The sequence below is a fragment of the Ascaphus truei genome, chromosome 3 (assembly GCF_040206685.1).
Source record: "Ascaphus truei isolate aAscTru1 chromosome 3, aAscTru1.hap1, whole genome shotgun sequence".
In the NCBI taxonomy this organism is placed as follows: Eukaryota; Metazoa; Chordata; class Amphibia; order Anura; family Ascaphidae; genus Ascaphus; species Ascaphus truei.
Genome location: NC_134485.1, coordinates 390,352,159 through 390,371,074, shown reverse-complemented (window position 1 = coordinate 390,371,074; position 18,916 = coordinate 390,352,159). Strand labels below are relative to the sequence as shown.

Below are 18,916 nucleotides of genomic sequence, written 5' to 3'. Positions count from 1 at the left end.
ATTTGGTTTAGCATTTGTACCTCCATAATAGGTCCCTATAATAGGAATATTGGTGCGATAAACTACATTTACAACTCTATATCATAATTGGTACCAAAGTATTGGGGAACGTCGTTTCTGTATTTCAGATATTTTCCATTAAGGATGCTTATGTGCAATCATGTTTTCATGTCTTTCTAGTTCTCTTGTGTATAATACAGAGCATGTAAATGCTGTATATTTAAGCAGATAAAAGAATATACAATGCAGATCACATAGTGGGCATTGGAAATTGGGGTGGAACAATTTAAACAATACTATTCCAGGGATAGGATTCTATGTGTGCGTATTGCTGTGGAAATGTACTTACACATGGTAAATTAATGGATGATGTACTGAAAATGAAATAGATCATTACAATTGTCAACAATATTCAGTGCTCTAAACGTGCACAATGTATTGCTGCCTATCATATACTGTATACTTTAAAATCTATTTCCTGTAAGACTATTTCACAGAAAAATATGCAAAATGCATGTATTAGAACTCTAATAACTGTATCCTTCCTAAGGGCAGCAGGTCATAATTTAGAAAGATTAGTTTGGGCAACAACAACATTATTATTTGTTCAATATTTTTTAATATATTCCATCAGAACAGGGGTAGCCAACTTCAGGTCTCAAGGGCCACCAATAGGTCAGCTTTTCAGGATATCGATGCTTCAGCACAGGTGGCTCAATCAGTGGCTCAGTCTAAGTAATGGATGATGTCCAATATGTGGGAGAGAAGTAAAGACAAGAAAACCAATGGCACAATATCACAACAGCATGTGAGATATCTACAGGGTATTCTGGAGTGTTTATTCACATTCTGGGTACAGTAATAAGGCAAATCCCATAGTGTGGCAAACTTTAAATCGGTTTATCTGTTGACTGTAGTTGATCTCAGGAAAAACGGAGAAAACGCAATAATGTAGACGGTAAAACAAATACACTTTGTCTGGACATTTAAAAATGCGCACTCACATAAATAAATTCTTTAAAACATTGTGGAGAAAAATCTCCTAAATAGCAGCCCTCCATGATCACATCGCGTCCACTGCCATTCGGCGTCTCCCATGACTGCTCTATCAGCACTTCCGGAAACAGTTTTCTGGGGAACAGGAACACGTCTCTTTCATTCTCCCCGCAGACTAGGAATTCTAAGCGTTTCGCTCACACAACGCTTCCTCAGGAGTTCTTCAGGATTTTTCTCCACAATGTTTTAAATAATCTATTTATGTGAATGCGCATTTTTAAATATCCAGATAAGGTGTATTTGTTTTACCATCTGCACTATTGCATTTTTCCATTTTCCCCGAGATCAACTACAGTCTGTTGACCCGATTTTAAAGTTTGCCACAGTATGGGATTTGCCTTATCACTATACACAGAATGTGAGTAAACACTGAATAACCCTATAGATATCTCACCTTATGTTGCGATATTGCACCATTGTTTTTCCTGTGTTTTCTTCTCTCCCGAATGTTGGACATCATCCATCGCTTCCCTATTTTGAGACCACTACATATGATTGGAACCACAGAGACGGTTCCTATTTTTTGGGTTTGAGTCAGGGATTTTTTGTCACCGTGCCTTATTTTGCACTCTAATATTCACTAATGTTTATATATTAATATTATTTTCACTGTCACAGGTTTAATATTATATTTATGTCACTATTTATTTTGTTTAAATAATGTATTATATCACATCAAGTTTGTTTATTTCACTATAGCACTGGTGGAAGCGCCGACTAAGACATCTTTTAGAAAAATTGTTGATATATCTAATGAAGCTTAACTGTTATCATAAGCAATGATAAGCAGACACAGCCATAACATGTAAAAAAAACAAACATATCAAATGAATGTGAAACTCTTTTAGATGTTAATGAGCTTTGTACATGATGTCTATGTCTTATTAAGTCAGAAAACTGCATAGTATGTAGTAACACATACTATCCTTGTGCATAACCAAGCTGTATCATTCTGCTTAATCACCAGTATAGCACAGCAGCTGGCCACAGAGTAAGGGGCCTATGCAGAGAGCAGCGAATTTTAAAAATGGCGAATTTCATAAAAAGGAGCTTTTTTGGAGAGTTTTAATCTCCATATGCAGAAAAGTGCGAATTCTGCTATGTTTAACATGGATGCGTCTGGCGAGTTTAAATTGGCGAGATGCGCGCTTCGGAAACATGTAAAAACAAATTCGCGCCTTTTTTTTTCCCTTTGCAATGGCCGCGAGCGCCAGTTTTTTTTGGCGAGGCAAAACGGAGACAATCGCGCCATTTTATTGGCGCGAACAGCCGCTAGATGCCGTTCGCGCCTCTCTGCATACGGATATATTTTAAACTGGCGAGATTGCGGTTCTCGCCAGCCGCGAGGCGAGTTTTACAAATAGAAATGAAAAATTGGCGCGATTTTCGGAAATCTCCATTTTCTGCTGTTTTCTGCGCGATTATCTCCAAAAAATGGCGAATTTCGAAAATTCGCTGCTCTCTGCATAGGCCCCTTAGTCTATTACAAACTTCTGCATCATTGTTCTGTTTGTGTTCTGGGAGTCTTGGTGCAAAAAATCGGCATACGCTTTACCAAAGAAAAACATTTAAATTAAAACCAATGCAATGTTCTTCTTTGATAAATCTGGGGCTGATTTGTATCCCAGTTTTGCACCAGGGATACTTTGATAAATGGTCCCCTATGCTTGTTAACACATGGCAACAATAATCATAATTAGAAATCAATCGCCGACTTTTTTTTAAACTAAAAGGAAAAGGATATTCACTTTTTGTGAAACACGAGTGGTTTTACCATCCCTGCCAGGATCTTGGGTAACTGTGCAGATATGACTTCCGACATCATTTCAGGGAATTCGACGCTAAGCGCGCGAGACTGAAGAAATGTATTGAGACAATACAGATGAAGCTGCTTCACTAGCTGTTTTGAAAGAAATAATACACAGATCAGATATTAATGCACACAAAAATCCAACATGGTCTTAGTAAGTGGTTTCTAAAAAGAATAAGAAAAGTTATTTACTAAAGTTCCCTGCTGGAATTGGGGCAAAAACGGTGCATTTTCTTTGATAAATATGGTCCTTTTTTTCTCTGTACTTGGTACACTTTAGTAAATCTTACTCCTAGGAAACAACACCAATTTAATATACACATAACACGTTTTGCAATGTCACCAGTTAGGTAGACTCAAAGGTGTTTGTTCCCTTTTAAAAAGAACAACCTCTCCCCCCCCCCCCATTTTGTGTTTTTTTTTTTTAGTTTCTAGAAAAAAAAATACAAGCATGGCCACCTGGTTCACCAATAGGAAGCAGTGAAGCAATTTCCCGAAGCTTTAACAGCTTTCTATTGGCCGCTGGAGCGCGTCCCGACTTCACGGATTTTTTTTGCTCATGAACCAGAGGGTCTCCAGCAATTAGCACGGGCTGCTGCTTCAAAGTACGTTTAATTTCATCACTTTTTGAAGTAAGGCTGAATTGCAAAAGCTTTCATTAAAAAAAAGGCAAAATAAAGACACCTATTCTGGACATTTTCTACACTGTAAATATTGCACCTGAGTAAGGGAGATCCCCAAAACGTTGTGCGTTTGCAACCGGCAAATAAACCCCTTTATTATATTATAATGCCTGGTGTCAGACTTTATTAGTACAGTGCGGCAAGAAGATATCCAGTTTCAAATCTTACTCCTAGGAAACTACACCAATGTAATATACTGTACAGTACATGCAACAATTATTGCAACGATGGTGATGCGACGGTCAGGCGACGGTCGCTGGAAAATCAAATAGAGATGACTTCCAGCGATCGCGGCCAATCCGTCTCGCCGCGCTTACTATAAGCGCACGCACCGGCGGCAATGCATTGGTTTCGCAGCGACGTCGCTGTTGCCGGCCCTATAAGCGCAGCCTAAGGAAGTGAGTGCTGCCAGAGATACTTGACCCTCTATTCTAGAATGCAGCAGAATAGGAAAATTGGCAAAAGCGCTCCAATGCCAGGAAAAACTAAATACAATATTGCCAAGACCACTACCTTCCAAAGGTATTTGTAATGAGTAATAATGGTGGTAATATATAACAACCAGAATGGGTACTATCCTCCTGTAGACAGGTGGTGGGTAGTACAAGCCCACCCACAATCAGTCTCATTGGCAGGTTCCCCTGAATAATTGCAAGTACTCACATATCCATGGTGTGGCTGACAGGCTGTGCTGCTTCCAATGATGATTTACCAGAAGTGAAAAAGTATGAGAGGAGCGCACGAGCCAAATGGAGCAGGAAGGACCCAAAGTCCTTTTATTCATTTTTTTACTTTGGGTCCTTCCTGCTCCATTTGGCTCGTGCACTCCTCTCATCCCTTTTCACTTTAGGATGCAGCAGACCCTGGAACCTGTCAGAGGAGTCATTCCTGGAACTAAAACCCAGACTCTTGACTGCGGGAAAGAGCACCATGATACCAGAGTACATCTTTGAACTTTTGGGTCAGAGGTTGGAAAGAGACCTAGCCTCCCAGCCCTGCAGGTAGGGACTGAAAAGTGTGAGTTAGCCCTTACTGTTTTATTTGTTTAATTGTATTCTGCCTTAAAGCTGTATTGTTTAACGATACAGGCTAAATAAAAGTTAAGGTTTATTTTCCTCAATGTCTCTCTGGTTATACCTCTGCGTCGTCTCTTACACAACCTTTCACTTTTTCATACGTTTGACACAGATCAAGATCCAATATGCCACTTTCTATAACAGTGTGTTTTCAAAGACTGAGCAAATCTAAACCAGTGCTGGTTGAGCTCGGCATGCAAATAAAACTGAAGTGTTTTCGAAGAAAACTGCTTGTGCTTGGTATAAAGCTAGATACTTATTTTCATAAAAATATTGGTAGGACCGTTCATCTTAGAAACAGATGCAATTTATACAATTGTGTTTTACAATTGAAATGTAATTCAGCAGTAACCTCCACTGTAAACATTGCACAAATAGTTTTTAGTCTAAAACATTGCCACTTGAATTAAATTTTAACCAGCACTTGCTTTTTATTAGTTGGCTTCTTACAATGACTCTTGGTGGAGTTATTCATCAAACTACAATCGTGATGCTATCTCATGGAAACTCCTATTGAGGAGTTTGGCACCATGAGAGTTTAATGAATAACTCTTTTGTAGTGCTACATTGTATTTTTCTACTACCCTAAGGGAAAAAAAATAAATATATATCCATGTACCATCCGAATAATAAACTCAACAACACAGCTCAAACTAATACAGCTCAACCCCGTTATAACCCGGAGCTTGGGGTCCAAAGAATCACCGCAATAAGCGGATCGCATTAGAAATAATGTACAATTGCATGCATTGTACAATAAAGTATTTAAGACACCAATAATCGTGTTATAAAGTATTCATAAATACGCAAATTGGGAGCCACGCTTGCGGATTCGGATAACGGATCGCGTTATAACAGGGTTGAGCTGTATTTGTTTAAGTGCACATATTGGCATGTAAGTTGTAAAAATATTGTTGATTAGAAATGTATATTAAGTATCAAAAGAACTATATATTAAATATATAAATGTTAGTACATTGGTTCCACAGTCATAATACATTTTGTAAGTGTAAGTGCAGGAGTGCTACTTATTTTGTAAAGTAAGATGAGTTAATGCAACATGCATTTCAGCAATTTGCATGTGTTTGATTTATTCCACTGTACTAATCGATCAGCTATGGAATTTTAAAGCAATTTTAAAGCAACATAATTCACAACATTAAACACACGACCATCATGTGTTCCCAGCATAAAACATATAAGTCTTTGATAGCATTGAACAGGCAGTAAACTTTACACAGATGTCTTTTGGGCTGTATTGTGATCTTGCTGAATGATAAATAATGGCTCAGTAACCAAATATATTTCAACCAGAGTGGCGTGAATACTTACATCATGCATGGAGTCCATAAGTTTAGTAAGGTAATAGAAACGTTGGGAGTTGGCAACTACTCCTGTGTGCCTTAAGCCAATAGCCTTTGCCAGTTCCTTTATGTAATTTGACCTCATCTCTTCAAACTGGCTTTGACTTTTAAGACCTTCCAAAGGAACTGAAAGAAGACACAATTATCTATGGCACAAAGACAACAGTATAACTGGTCACAACATAGTACGACTGGTCACAACTTTCTTCTAAAGTATAAACATTAGGAGCTCTTTCACCATTTCAAGGTTTAGGGTCCATAGTTAATATGCTGTGCTATTCCATAAGACACCTTTTGGGGCCAGAAGAATCCTTATGGACCATTCACTTGAGTTTGACATAACAGATCATATTCACTTAAGGGTTAATATGGGCCAAGGTGTCTCCCGGTTCTGAAAAGTGTCCTAGGGAATAGTACCACTTAGAAAATATGGGCCTTTATGTTATATTGGAATTTTTATTTAGTTTGTGAACTGTAACAACACTCCAGAATTGTTGTACTGTACTTGATCTACTCAGTAATTCAAATTTACCATTGTGCGAGTCTAGACCACACCTTACAGACATATAACCTCCACACTGAGGCAGCATGGATATTATTATTTTGCAAAAAATGAAATAACTAAAATACATTACTTCAGAGAAATGCCAATTTCTGTTACAGCAGATTGTAATAGTTTGTACCATTACCCTGCATGAGACCCTTTATAAAATGATAATGTGGCACATTGAAACCTTTGGACTCGATGTTATTGTGACCCATACAGACCCTTTACTTATGTAATAATCCCTTCAGAACAGGGCATTATTGGCCAGTAAGGCCTGTTCCGAGGGGATTATTACTATTATAGGCTAAAAGTAGGCTTATTTTTTTTTTTAATTTTTCATAAAAAAGATAGACACTTTTGTAGTCATATTGATTTTCATCAGCATGATCTTCTACATTCTTTAGCTTTTACTGCACGTTTATTCAAATGAAATTGTATATACACACACACACACACACACACACACACACACACACACACACACACACACACACACACACACACACACACCTCTACAACCACTGAAGACACACACACTGCAGGCCCCCTCTACACCCACAAAGCACACACTGCAGCCATCCCTGTAAACCCACACACTGCAGACACACACACACCAACAAAACACCCTGCAGCCCTCCTACACTCTCTACACCCACAAAACACAAACTGAAGACACACTGCTGCCCTCCTCTACACCCACAAAACACACGCCGACAGAACACACACTACAGGCACACACACATTCAAACAAAAACACTCTTCATCCCACCTCTTGACCCACAAAACACACGGCAGATAGACACACACAAACCGTTCTCCTCACTCTCCTGTGCAAAGCTCTTTGCAGGCAGGGTGGGGGAGGAGTCAGTGCCTGGCTGGTGCCTCCTGTCCAATCCCCTCTCCTGTCTGAGAGCTGATCTCACTCTGTGTGGATGAAACTGAAAATTGATTGGCTGAAAAACATGACAGGGTGCCAAAAATTCCAGGCCATTACTGCATGAATAATGCCCGTAATTTTAACCAATCAGAGAGCAGGGATTTCAATAATGACCATAATGTAACAGATTTAGCTTATAATTGATTTTAATTTAACACATTGAGACTCGCCGGATGAAGGAACAATTGTTCTCGAAAAGAGTTGTGAAAGGAGTCAGGTGAAATAGCCTCATATGCCTGTTTCTTTGCTTGTGTGAATTAATCTACTCTTGTTGCAGACAGCATACGAGTTTATATTTCCCTTTTTCTCAGTGATTTTTTTCTACATATTTATTTTATTTTTATACATTTTTTTTTATACATGTTTGTTTATTAACCCAAATACAGTTTTGTGGTATTTTGTTCTGATCATTTTCACAAAATTACATAACATAATAAATTATTTATTATAAAGCTTGTAAAAAAAAAAAAAGCTAAAAAAGATGCAAATAATTGGTTAGAAAACATGATTATCACTAGCTAATATTTATAGCTGTGTAACACCCCTATACCCCTCCCCCTGGCAGCAGTAGATAGGATGTACTTTACATGTGAGTGAACAGGGTTCCGACCCGCTCCCGATCGGATTAGAGTGTTAGCTCCCTGGTTCGTTACCTTTGATCTCAGGGTTCTTTCTGGCAGAGATAAAAGAAGAGACCTGGGCGCTCCTTATAAAGTGATAATTAAAATGATCCCTGAATTGCTAGGGAAAACTCAAATAGACATCCAACATACATAAAATGAATAGGATAAAATGAACCTGACAAAGCTAACTGAACAAAACACGTTGTTCTGAGGAGGACTTTTGGACACAGTGAGCCACCGTAGGCAGACCTGAGTAGCCATTCATTGCCAGACCTTCCGGACGCGGGAGTCAGGACACACGCCGAATGAACTGCAAAGGACAGCTGCTACATATTATGTTTACAAGTGACATCAGAGGATTTGATCTTATCATCCAGCAGTGAGGCTTAGACTTTCTCTGAGTGCCTCCCACTCACATATGGCCATGTGAGTGGAATTTATATATAGCTATTACTTTTCACCACTGTCACTTATCAGTGACATACACCGACAGTGCTTTTTCTTCCATCTTTCCCTGTGAGATCACCTCCACCAGCAGTGACCTTTTGAGTGACCATTCAGACGGGGCTGGGAATTATGTGATGGGCAGACACTTACACATGGCCGTGTGAGTGGTTTATGAATTATATACTTACCTTCCCCTCCACTCCCATCTTTTTTTATTTTTATTTATTTTTTATTTTGTTTTTTATTTTATGTTGATATATGCCACACTATATTAGTGTACTAATTGCGTTTTTCCTTTTCTTTGTTTTTGCGCTCACCATATTGTGTTCCCATTCTTTCTGGCAGATTCAGGCCTTGGCTGTAATGGAGGATGAAGTGGTGGTTGTGAGGATAGAACAAGAAATAGGACGCCAAGACCTTTTGCAACTCAAATGGTTTTTGACAGGCACAACAGTTTCAGGGCTTCCACAGCATCAAGATCAATCTTCGCATACATCCCAACCCAGAGGCATCACCCCTTCCCAGGCAGGACAGCAAAAGGCCTCTATTGCCATTAAGCAAATGCAGGAAATACCTGCAATGGTAATACCCCCTCTGTCTCCCCTCAGCATCCCTCTGGAACCTTTCCCTCTCATGTAAGTATGTCTGCTCCAGGCTTTAGCCTCTAGTCCACCTCAAGCCTTACATTGAACAGAGGAGCCTGATTCACCAACCTTCTCCGCAAGAGTGATCTCCTGTTGGCTTCCTAGTCCCTAGCACCCTGAGTCTCAGAATATTCCTTCTGCCTGAGCTTCACATAGGAAAGTTTTGCTTCTCTTCACTCGCCCTAGACTGTCATCCCAGGAGCTTGAGGCCCACAGGCAGTCTACATTAGAAATCCCTGTTCATCACCCCTAGATGAGGGATTAACCTGCACATTCCTAGGTGTGGGATAATCTACTATTCTCTCTAGCAGCTTCCACTTAGTCATACAGCAGGAGTAGCCAAACTATCCCTCCCTCTCATTCTAGCAGCTTCAGAAGCCCAGACGTGTGCCTGTAAGGCTGGGGCCATGGTGCCTTCGCCGGTGCGGAGGCGCGCACGGCCGTGACGTGAACCGCTTGAAGCAGTGCGTTTTTGGCCATGGTACGCGCGCTGTCTGTGGGTGTGTCTGGGGGCGTGCCAGTGACGTCATGGAGCTGGTTCGCCCTCATTGGGTGTACCGCTCACTTGACCTGTCTGATCGCGCTGAGAAATCAGTTTAACTGATTTCTCACGCAACGCGCGCCCCCTCCTGCTTTCGCAAGGACACCTCTGCGCGGTCTGCAGTACTGTGACCCCGGCCTAAGTTTCTGCACTGAGGAGATGTGTTGTTACCAGCTCACTATTAACCCCAGCACTGCCTGCTCTTACCAATACTTATGTGCCAGGCTGGGGGGAAAATTTGTGAGGAGGCTACAGATGTAACTAGTAGTACGTTTTCATTGAGAAGTTGCACACTGGGTAGTTAACGTGTTAGAAGTGTTGATGAGGCTGTGCGTTAGGAAGCTATTAGCAAGTGGTTTGTGGGTCTGAACAGACAGTTGTGTTCTGTATCCTACTGTTATTTTTCTGAAGCAATAATGCATTTCAGTGCAATGTTTTTTTACATTGTTTTATGCTGCGTATTCACCCTTTGTATAACCCACCAGAGAATAAGTACAGTAAACCCATGCTCTTATACATGAATATTATTTACCTTTACCTGAGCAGTCCTGAAAACCCTACCAATAAAAGTATGTTTTTCTTTGCAATAGTTTTCTTCTCCTGAATAACCTGTTATACTCCTTTATTGTAAGAATGTCTACATATATGGGAAATATGTCTACAATATACCACTTTAATACTCGGAAGATGGATTATTCCTCAATTTGTCAGCATTCAAATATTTCAAAAGTACATAAAGTACACTTAAAAAATATTATTGATCACCACAAATCCGCTTGTCTTATTGGGGGTGATCTGTAGCATTATTATTTTCAGCGTATAGATATTTATAATACTGTATATAAAGATAATCTGCCTTTACCTGAGCAGTTCTAAAAACTGTACGTATAGAATTCCATTTACTAAAGCTTTTTGTTTTAAAGCAGCAATCCCCCTTAATTTAAATTTCAGAGCTTTCTTTTGGCCGCTGGAGACCAGGCTGAACCCGCTGCCATTATGTATGTATCTGGCAAGTATTCTTGCCAAGTGGACACATCATCTTGCTGCTCAGGAGCTGATGTGTCCCTAAGACCTATAAATCAGCCCTGTTACCTCTAGTTCAGGTTAGTAAAAGCACAGATCTCTACTTTAACCTATGTTCTTCTGCTTGCTAACCCAGCACACTCTTATACTGCAAGAATGTCTATATGTATGGAATCTTTCTGTATAATAGATCAATGTGAGAGTCCCATCACTATTTGATAGATACAGCTCAACCCCATTATAGAGCGATCCGTTACAACATGGATCCGCATTTAATGCGGTTTGAGCGTGGCTCCCGATTTCAAAAGGCAAAAAGCAGAAGATCTCCAACCTTTCCCTTTTGCCTGTGTAACGGTGTTTCCCCCCCCCCCCCCCCGGTGGGAGATTTGACCATTACTATATATGTGGTGCATAATACCTGCTGGTAACAGGAGGGCTGAGTCGTCCACCGGGGCTAGTGGGGACACAGGACTAGGCTTCTGGGGTTCATATCTTACATATTCTATAGCAGTGCAGTGCCTCCATCTGCCTTAGGCTCCAGGGAACTGAAGGTGATCTCCCACGGTAGAACGATTACCTCTCCCCCCACTATGGTCACACACCGGGCAGGAGGTATAACAACAGAAACGGTTTATTGTCTTCACAGTAGAGCACAGTAACAAGGCAGAGTTCTGCTCGATGCAGTCTCTCAGCTACAACTGAAGGATGGTTCCTGGATCTTCACTACAGGCCAATAAACCTGCAGCAGTCCCAGCTCCTCCCTGCCCCTCTAGCAGAGGCAGAGGTATGGTACACACTCACTCTCCCCTGGAGGGAAGAGGACCAGAGTAGGCACAATAGCTCTTGGCTGTGCACCTGCCCCTCTCAAGTAGGTAGAGGCACTCCAGAATTTGGTGAGGCCCTGTCCTTAAGTACAGCAAGGAGGAGGGCACCATGATTGGTCATGCCCAGGCCTGATGTCACCGCCTCCCACTGTCACTCAAGTGCAGCACCTCGGAGGGGGAAAACCCCATATAAACTACTGTCAACCTGATTGTACCAGGGCTCACTGCCAGTACAAGGACAGAATAGTAGCCATCAGGTGACCTGGCTAAACCTGCCTTTCTTGATTCTGTGCTCCTGCTGCCGGTGTCCTCCTCCTCTGCTCTGGCATCAAATGACCCCACGGCATCATTTGAAGGAGTGACGGAATGCTTAGTGATTTCCTTTGTCAGTCACGTTGGAGATGCGACTGTCACACTGTGACATCACCATGGAGCGCGGACTCTTTTGAACTGCTTTAACTCCCGCCATTAATCCACACCAAGCAGGGAGAGGGTTCCTCTGAGGTCTGATGTGGGACAGATACCATCACTCACTGCCCCTCCCACCCCATCCAGCTTGCCACTCAAGATTGGAGTTCAACATATCTTCCATCTGATGTGGTAACCAGCACTACTGTGCAAAACTGCACTTTATTATCTGACTTTCTGTGAATGGGCATTTGACACTGTAGGAGGTTGCGCACAGAGGCATGCAAGGTATGCAAGGGAGACTTGTTAAGGTGAAATTAAATAAGGCTTTTATTGCGCCTGTTTCCTTAAAATCAGAAAATCATCCAAACAAGGGGTCAAACAAAGCTTCTATTCACTTGGGAGTATTTCTAGTGAAACCTATGCAGTCCACAACTCCCTTCAGATAAGCATGTCTCCCAGCCATCTTGATGTGAGCAGATATACCAAAAGTCTTATAAAAGGAAAGTCTTATCTGCTTCTTGTGGTTGGAGGGAAAGTCTTCTTTGTTCCTGGGTTGCTGCCTTTTTCCTCAGGTTTTGTCAGCATTCAGGTTTAGAGGTGCTTTCCTCTGTGTCTTTCAAGCAGCTCTGCTGTTTCTTCTGGCAGGCTCAAGACATCTGTCCCCATGGTCAGTCTCACAACTTGTGAGACTCAGGAACAATCTCCTTTCCTGTCTCAAAAGACAGGCTTTTCTAAGAAGCTAATCTGGTAGGTCGTGTTGGATAATTGACTACCAGCAGTTAACCACCACACTGCTGGATTAGAGGCACATTTCCTGAACAGGGATAACTCCCTGTTACATACCTCCCCTGTTTGTGGTAAGCTCGGGCTTGCCACGGCCAAAGCCCATCCTTCCACTCTCATTCTAGATATCTCTGTGACTTGAATAAGAGTGGATGGAGAAAGAGAACCCTCAGTCCCGCTGGGATCGGAGCCCTTTCTCCAGTTCATTTGTGTCTCCTCCCGAAGGTGCTTAAGATCAGCACTCCTCAGTCGCTCAAGGAGGACTTTTTCTAAGTATAGTCTTTTTGCTACGTGTGCGGTCATGAGATTTCCCTCGCGTCGGGTGCTCGTTTTATTGTAGGCAGACTGTATGGCAGCAGTTGCAGAGCGTTTAAAAACAGCCCTTTGAGTTTTCCGCTGTTGAAGCTGTCTCTCTGCACTTTTCTCACTTAATGGAGTTGCTACTTCAGGCTCTTTGGGATTAAGTTGCAAATCCATATCCACTTCCAGAGAATGTCCCATCTTTTCAGCTTCATCAGCTAAGGATTCTTCTGGTTTTGATTCAGCACGTGTACCTTCTTTTATTGCCTGTTGGGTGGCTGAAGGTTTTGCTAGTGCTTGTTTAGGTGGTTCAAATTTTGCAACTTTGTTTTTCAGACGAACGGTATTCCCAGCTCTCACTGTACCCTTGTCTTCATGGGTTTTTGTGGCTGTGGGATACTGACGCTTAGTCAGGGTCAATACTTGTCCTTGTAGGACTGTAATCTCATCCGTGAGAGATCCCTGTTTTTTCAGTGCGTCTTGCAAGTCTCTTTACTGCACACTTGGCTTTCTCTGAGCTTGCTTCCACATTTTCACTGCATTGTGAAGCACTATGAATTTCTTTGCTCGGGCCACAGTTACTTGTCTCAGTTTCTGGACCTTCTTGTACTCCCTTTTGTGCCAAGTCACCTGGGTTCTAAGCTTTGCCTCTAGCGATGCTTTGGTGATGCTCAGGGTAGCCTTCAGTTTCTCATGCTGCTTTGCAGGGACATCTTTCTGAAACTTTTTCTGAGATACGTCCACCTCTGTTCAGACACTGTTGACCTCCTGTTGTGAGGCATTCAGCTCTACGCGAAGAGTGTGAACCTCTTGCTGAAAGACTGTCATCTGCTTCAGTGCCTCCTCATACTTCCGCTTCAGCTTAGCCATCATTTTATCAGATTCACTCTGCTTTTCATCCATGGCGGAAATAGTAGCGTTTGCAGTATCTAGCTCAGTCTTGAGATCGTCCAATTCTGTCCTGGCCAAAGATTAAATTGTGAGCACATCTTTCTGTAGCTTCACGTTATTTTTCTGTAGCTCTGTGTAATCATCTTTTTGTTTCAATTGTTCACGGAGCATATCACAGTCATGCCTGGCATTTTTCAGGGCATCTTCAGGGCTGGTCAAGGGATCGTCACTCACTGGTTCCGGCTCCACTTCCCTGGGATGGTTGGTTGAGGGTTCCTCACTGTTGGCACCGGACAGGCACTTCTCTGGGGTACACTACTTCTGCCTTGGGCCCTCTGGATATTCGGTTATCCGCGGGACGAATTCTCCATTTTCTCTAGGCTGCAGGGCAACTCGGTCCCCCTTTTTCTCCACAGGATCTGCGGACGTGTCTGTTCCTTCCACGGTAAGTGGAGAACCGCTTTTCTTTTTCTGCCTTTTTGTTTTGGATGACTCCGTCCGATCAGGAATACTGAGGTCTACTTCTTTATTTGATACTTCAGCGGTTTCATTGTATACGCCAGGCTTTTCTTGCAGTTGCGTTAGCTGACAGAAATATTTGGTGATCTGCTGCTCCCGCTCTTTCTCCTGTCGATCATATTCGTCATCATAGAGAGCGGTCTATTCAGTTCGTGCCGAGTTCAAGCACCCCCACAATTCTTGGGGTATTTTGTGGGTGTGACTCGGTTGGGGTCCCCGTAAGAGATGTCTTCCTCTTTATTGGACTGGAAGGGCCACTGGAAGGGCCACTCTTCCGTGGGGTAGGGTTCATTATAGGAACGCTGCATCTTGTCCTCCATTTTGGGGCTTTCAGGTGTAATTTTCTTCCTGACCTCAGGGGGCGCTACTGCAGCTGTTGCCACTGTATTTGCTAGAACCCCTCATTGTGATAGTCCTACAGGTGGGCATATTTTGCATGTAGAGGTCGTAGCTCTCACAGGCATCTCTGTAGACTTTTTCTTTTTCTTGGTAAGTTTTACAATATCAGCAGTACTGTGCACGCATTCTCTCTCATTAGGTATACTGGATGTGCAGTTGCTAGGTAAAAACTTCTATTTGCTTTACACCATTTACTTGCTAGGTTAATCTCTCATTAGGTATACTGGATGTGCAGTTGCTAGGTAAAAACTTCTGTTTGCTTTACACCATTTACTTGCTTGGTGCAATACCCTCCGCTTCAGCCCAATAATGTGGTTTTCTGCTTGAGTTCAGTAATGTTCAGTCTCAACTTTGGGTATTATGGCATTCACTCTTCACACTTTGGGATACCTTTTACACAGCTCAGCAATTCCTTTTTCCCCAGTAGGGCAATTTTACCCTCAGCACTGGTTTACTGAAAATTCTCCTGCTTCAACACAGTCTTGCATCAATTTTCACACTTTTCTGCATATACTCCATTCAAAGCTGGTAGTCTTATGCGGTGGCAGCCTTTACTTGCAGAATCAGTACCGCTCGTGTGTCACCATCTGTATTCACTGCTTCAGCGAAATATTTGAAAACAACAAACACCTATCCCTTTTAAGGGCTAACTTACTTCTTGAACCCTGACTACAGCTGGAAGGAAAAAACCCTATTTCAATGACCATATTACACTTTATTTGTGATAGGCAAATAAGGTTTACCTGCTTCAGCACTGTCTCTCTCTCTCCTCTTGGAATCGGGGAAAAGAGTCCATCTGTGGTTTTGTAAGTTTCAGTGCAGTGTAGATTTCCTGCCTGGGTGTGTCCCTTTAACTGTGGTCTCTGCTGCATGAGATCCTTTGTTTATGTTGCTCAGGCTGTTTGTAGGCAAAAAGCACAAAAAAAAATTTCACAGCAATCTCCGGGCCCCATTTAACTTCAAGGACCACCTCAATCCCACTTCTAACACCATATGTAGGAGGACGCGCACAGAGGTATGCAAGGGAGACTTGTTAAGGTGAAATTAAATAAGGCTTTTATTGCGCCTGTTTCCTTAACATCAGAAAATCATCCAAACAAGGGGTCAAACAAAGCTTCTATTCATTTGGGAGTATTTCTAGTGAAACCTATGCAGTCCACAACTCCCTTCAGATAAGCATGTCTCCCAGCCCCAAACATATATCTTGTTTGAGCAGATATACCAAAAGTCTTATAAAAGGAAAGTTTTATCTGTTTCTTGTGGTTGGAGGGAAAGTCTTCTCTGTTCCTGGGTTGCTGCCTTTTTCCTCAGGTTTTGTCAGCATTCAGGTTTAGAGGTGCTGCTGGGTAAGTCCTGCGTGGGGGAGCCGCTGGGTCTGCGATAGTTGGGAGAGTTATCCCAGCTCTCCCCCTCCGGCGGATGCGGAACCCCTGATTGTGTCCATTTTTTCCCACGATCCCCATTTATAACGCGGTCGCATTATGTGGACCTAAAGGACCGCGTTATAATAGGATTCAGTTGTATTTTTTTTTCTTCAGATAAGGTTGCAGTTCAGTAACAGCTGTACCCATAGCTAACAATTGCATTGTCATGTCTGCTAACCCAAATTCCTTATATCCTTACTAAGGGTCAACAGAACTTGCAACTATTATGCAAACATAGGTAAGAATCACTTGGCCCACTGTGTCTGCCCATTTTCCCCAGAAGAAACACTGGACGTATCACTGGAATGGGAACCTTTACTTTTACCTCTAATTACATGTTTGTATACAGTAGGGTTCTTTACAGAGTTTTAGGATACACTGAAACCTCCCTCTCAGATCCCTCATCTAAAGTCATGCAATTTCCCCAGCCCTTGGATCAAGTAGAATGCTATTGGGCCTTCCCCCATGAATCCCCGGATCCCTGGTAGATCAATCGGCACCCCCAGTGAGAAGGGACAGGAGCACGGGCAAGTGCACTTGGAACAGGTGGCGGGGAAATGACACACTCCAGGGCAGAGTCTCAGAGTCGGGCTACACCACGACCTGTGGGGTCTTTGTGGAATCAGTGTCTACCGACCTTCTCTTCCCTCGACCCAGTACAGCATTCATGTACCGTTCCTTATCTTCTGCGGACAGGCTGGTACTAATGGGAACAGGGGTCCCACACTTCCGGTTCACTCCGTGATGGAACACATCATCCGCTGGGGCTGCCCCGGAAGTTCGGCGTGCTTCTCTATACGGAAGTAGGCCTCATCTACAGACTCCTCCATCGTAGCCTGACGGGAGTAAGGTGGTGGTTTCTCACTGCTCCACTGACTTGCGATGATCCTTGGTTCCTTCGGTGCAGCCTCCGTCCTCTCTTCTGCAGTACTGTGAGTCTCTATGGCCGTCAGACTTCGATGCGGCTCCGGCTGCACCAGCGCCTGCCATCGGGGAGTGTCGGGGCTCGTCTGCGACTGCGACTATTCTAACACAAACCAGTGGCAATCGCCAAAAAGACCCAGGTACATGCTGGATTCATGCCTTAAACTTGCCTTAAACTAGACCCAGCATTTCCGCATTGATTAATGGCCCATCAGATTAACAGCGGGGGTCCCTGGTAGTCCTATTCAAACTGAATGAGACTGCCAGGGACCCCTGCTTTGTTAATCCTATGGGTCATTAGTCAATGCAGAAATGCCTTAAACGTGCCTTAAAGTAGCCAGGTTACACCCAACACATACCCAGAATGTAACCGGGCTAGTTTAAGGCAAACTTTAGAATAGTCGTGGTCTCGTCTGTAGCACTGATTCTGGGACACCTCTGATCCAAATATTGTTCCTGCGGTCCCTATTTTCGGAGTCCTCCTGTCGCTCAGATAACTCTGTAAGTTGACCCTTGAGGTAATTTGTTGTTTTAATTTTTTGTTAAGTATTTTTATTGTTGAGTCCAGCTTCTGTCCCAGCTTGCGAGTTCTTCCCCCAACAATAGCCATGTCACTTTTTATCTCCTTTATTTCCTCCTGGAACATGTTCTTTAATTCCTCAAATAATTTTTCTATGTCCGTTTTGGAATGGCTTCCTCCGCATTAGGGCTCCCGCTCTCTTCCCCTGCTGGCATCCTTGCTGCCCTTGCTGCGTCCGCTTTGTTGAAATAATTTGCTAGATCTGGCGACATTATCTCGGATTTCGCTTTGTTAGGCATCTCTATATGTTTGCCTTGCAGTTTGGGCTTAATTCAGTGCAGTTTGTACAGTTTTTGTGGTTCTTTATCACTGTTTATCGGCTGGGCAGGACGAAGCTGGCAGATCTATGCCGTGCATGCACCTCCAAGCTCTGTCTTTCTGCCTCATTCTTCATGCCAACCCCCACTACGGTACTTCTCTGGTACACACTTTTTTGTTTGATATAGTTTTTCATCATACACAGATGCCCCCATTTTCTTGCATATAACAGAGCTATCTTATGACAAAAATCGTATTGTATTACTGCATGTCAGAGATCCATCTCTCTCTGACTGGAGCCCTTTGTGTAGCTGGGGTCAGGATGCCTCTCAGTGGAGTGGATGATATGCAAGTGAAAGAAACCACAAATAGTGCATACTGTATAAACTATAAATATGTATTAGTCACAAATATTAAGGAAACTCACATTTTCCATAAATTAAATGGGTGGTGGAGAGAACCGCCGATAGAAGGGTGGTGAAGTGTAAGGCTGCTGCCCGGTGCTTCACTTTCACTTACACCTCACAGTGTAGTTCCGCATCAGTCTCTGCCGTCGCGTCACTTCCGGTTTCGCGTCACAGGTGAGGGCAGGAAGCCAAAATGGGTCTGGTGTCAGCAGTAGATTGCCAGTCCTTCAGTGAGCAAATTGGAGAGAATTTGCTCACTGAAGGACTGGCAATCTACTGCTGACACCAGACCCATTTTGGCTTCTCTCCACCACCCATTTAATTTATGGAAAATGTGAGTTTCCTTAATATTTGTGACTAATACATATTTATAGTTTATACAGTATGCACTATTTGTGGTTTCTTTCACTTGCATATCATCCACTCCACTGAGAGGCATCGTGAC

The 18,916-nt window shown here is 42.7% G+C and overlaps 1 protein-coding gene across 5 annotated transcripts in view; it reads right to left on the bottom strand.

The window, feature by feature from the left end:
- The window catches only part of PGR (progesterone receptor), a 142,626-nt gene that overhangs the window by 8,760 nt on the left and 114,950 nt on the right, over positions 1-18,916 (bottom strand). For 2 of the 5 annotated variants that reach the window (XM_075592441.1, XM_075592443.1), the window contains 2 exons: positions 5,958-6,115; positions 2,805-2,956 (listed from right to left, as the gene is read on the bottom strand). In XM_075592441.1, coding sequence (XP_075448556.1) covers positions 2,805-2,956; positions 5,958-6,115 — 310 coding nt within the window. Of the gene's footprint in view, positions 1-2,800; positions 2,957-5,957; positions 6,116-18,916 lie in introns of those variants that run through there. The other 3 variants (XM_075592442.1, XM_075592444.1, XM_075592445.1) reach the window with 2 other exon arrangements.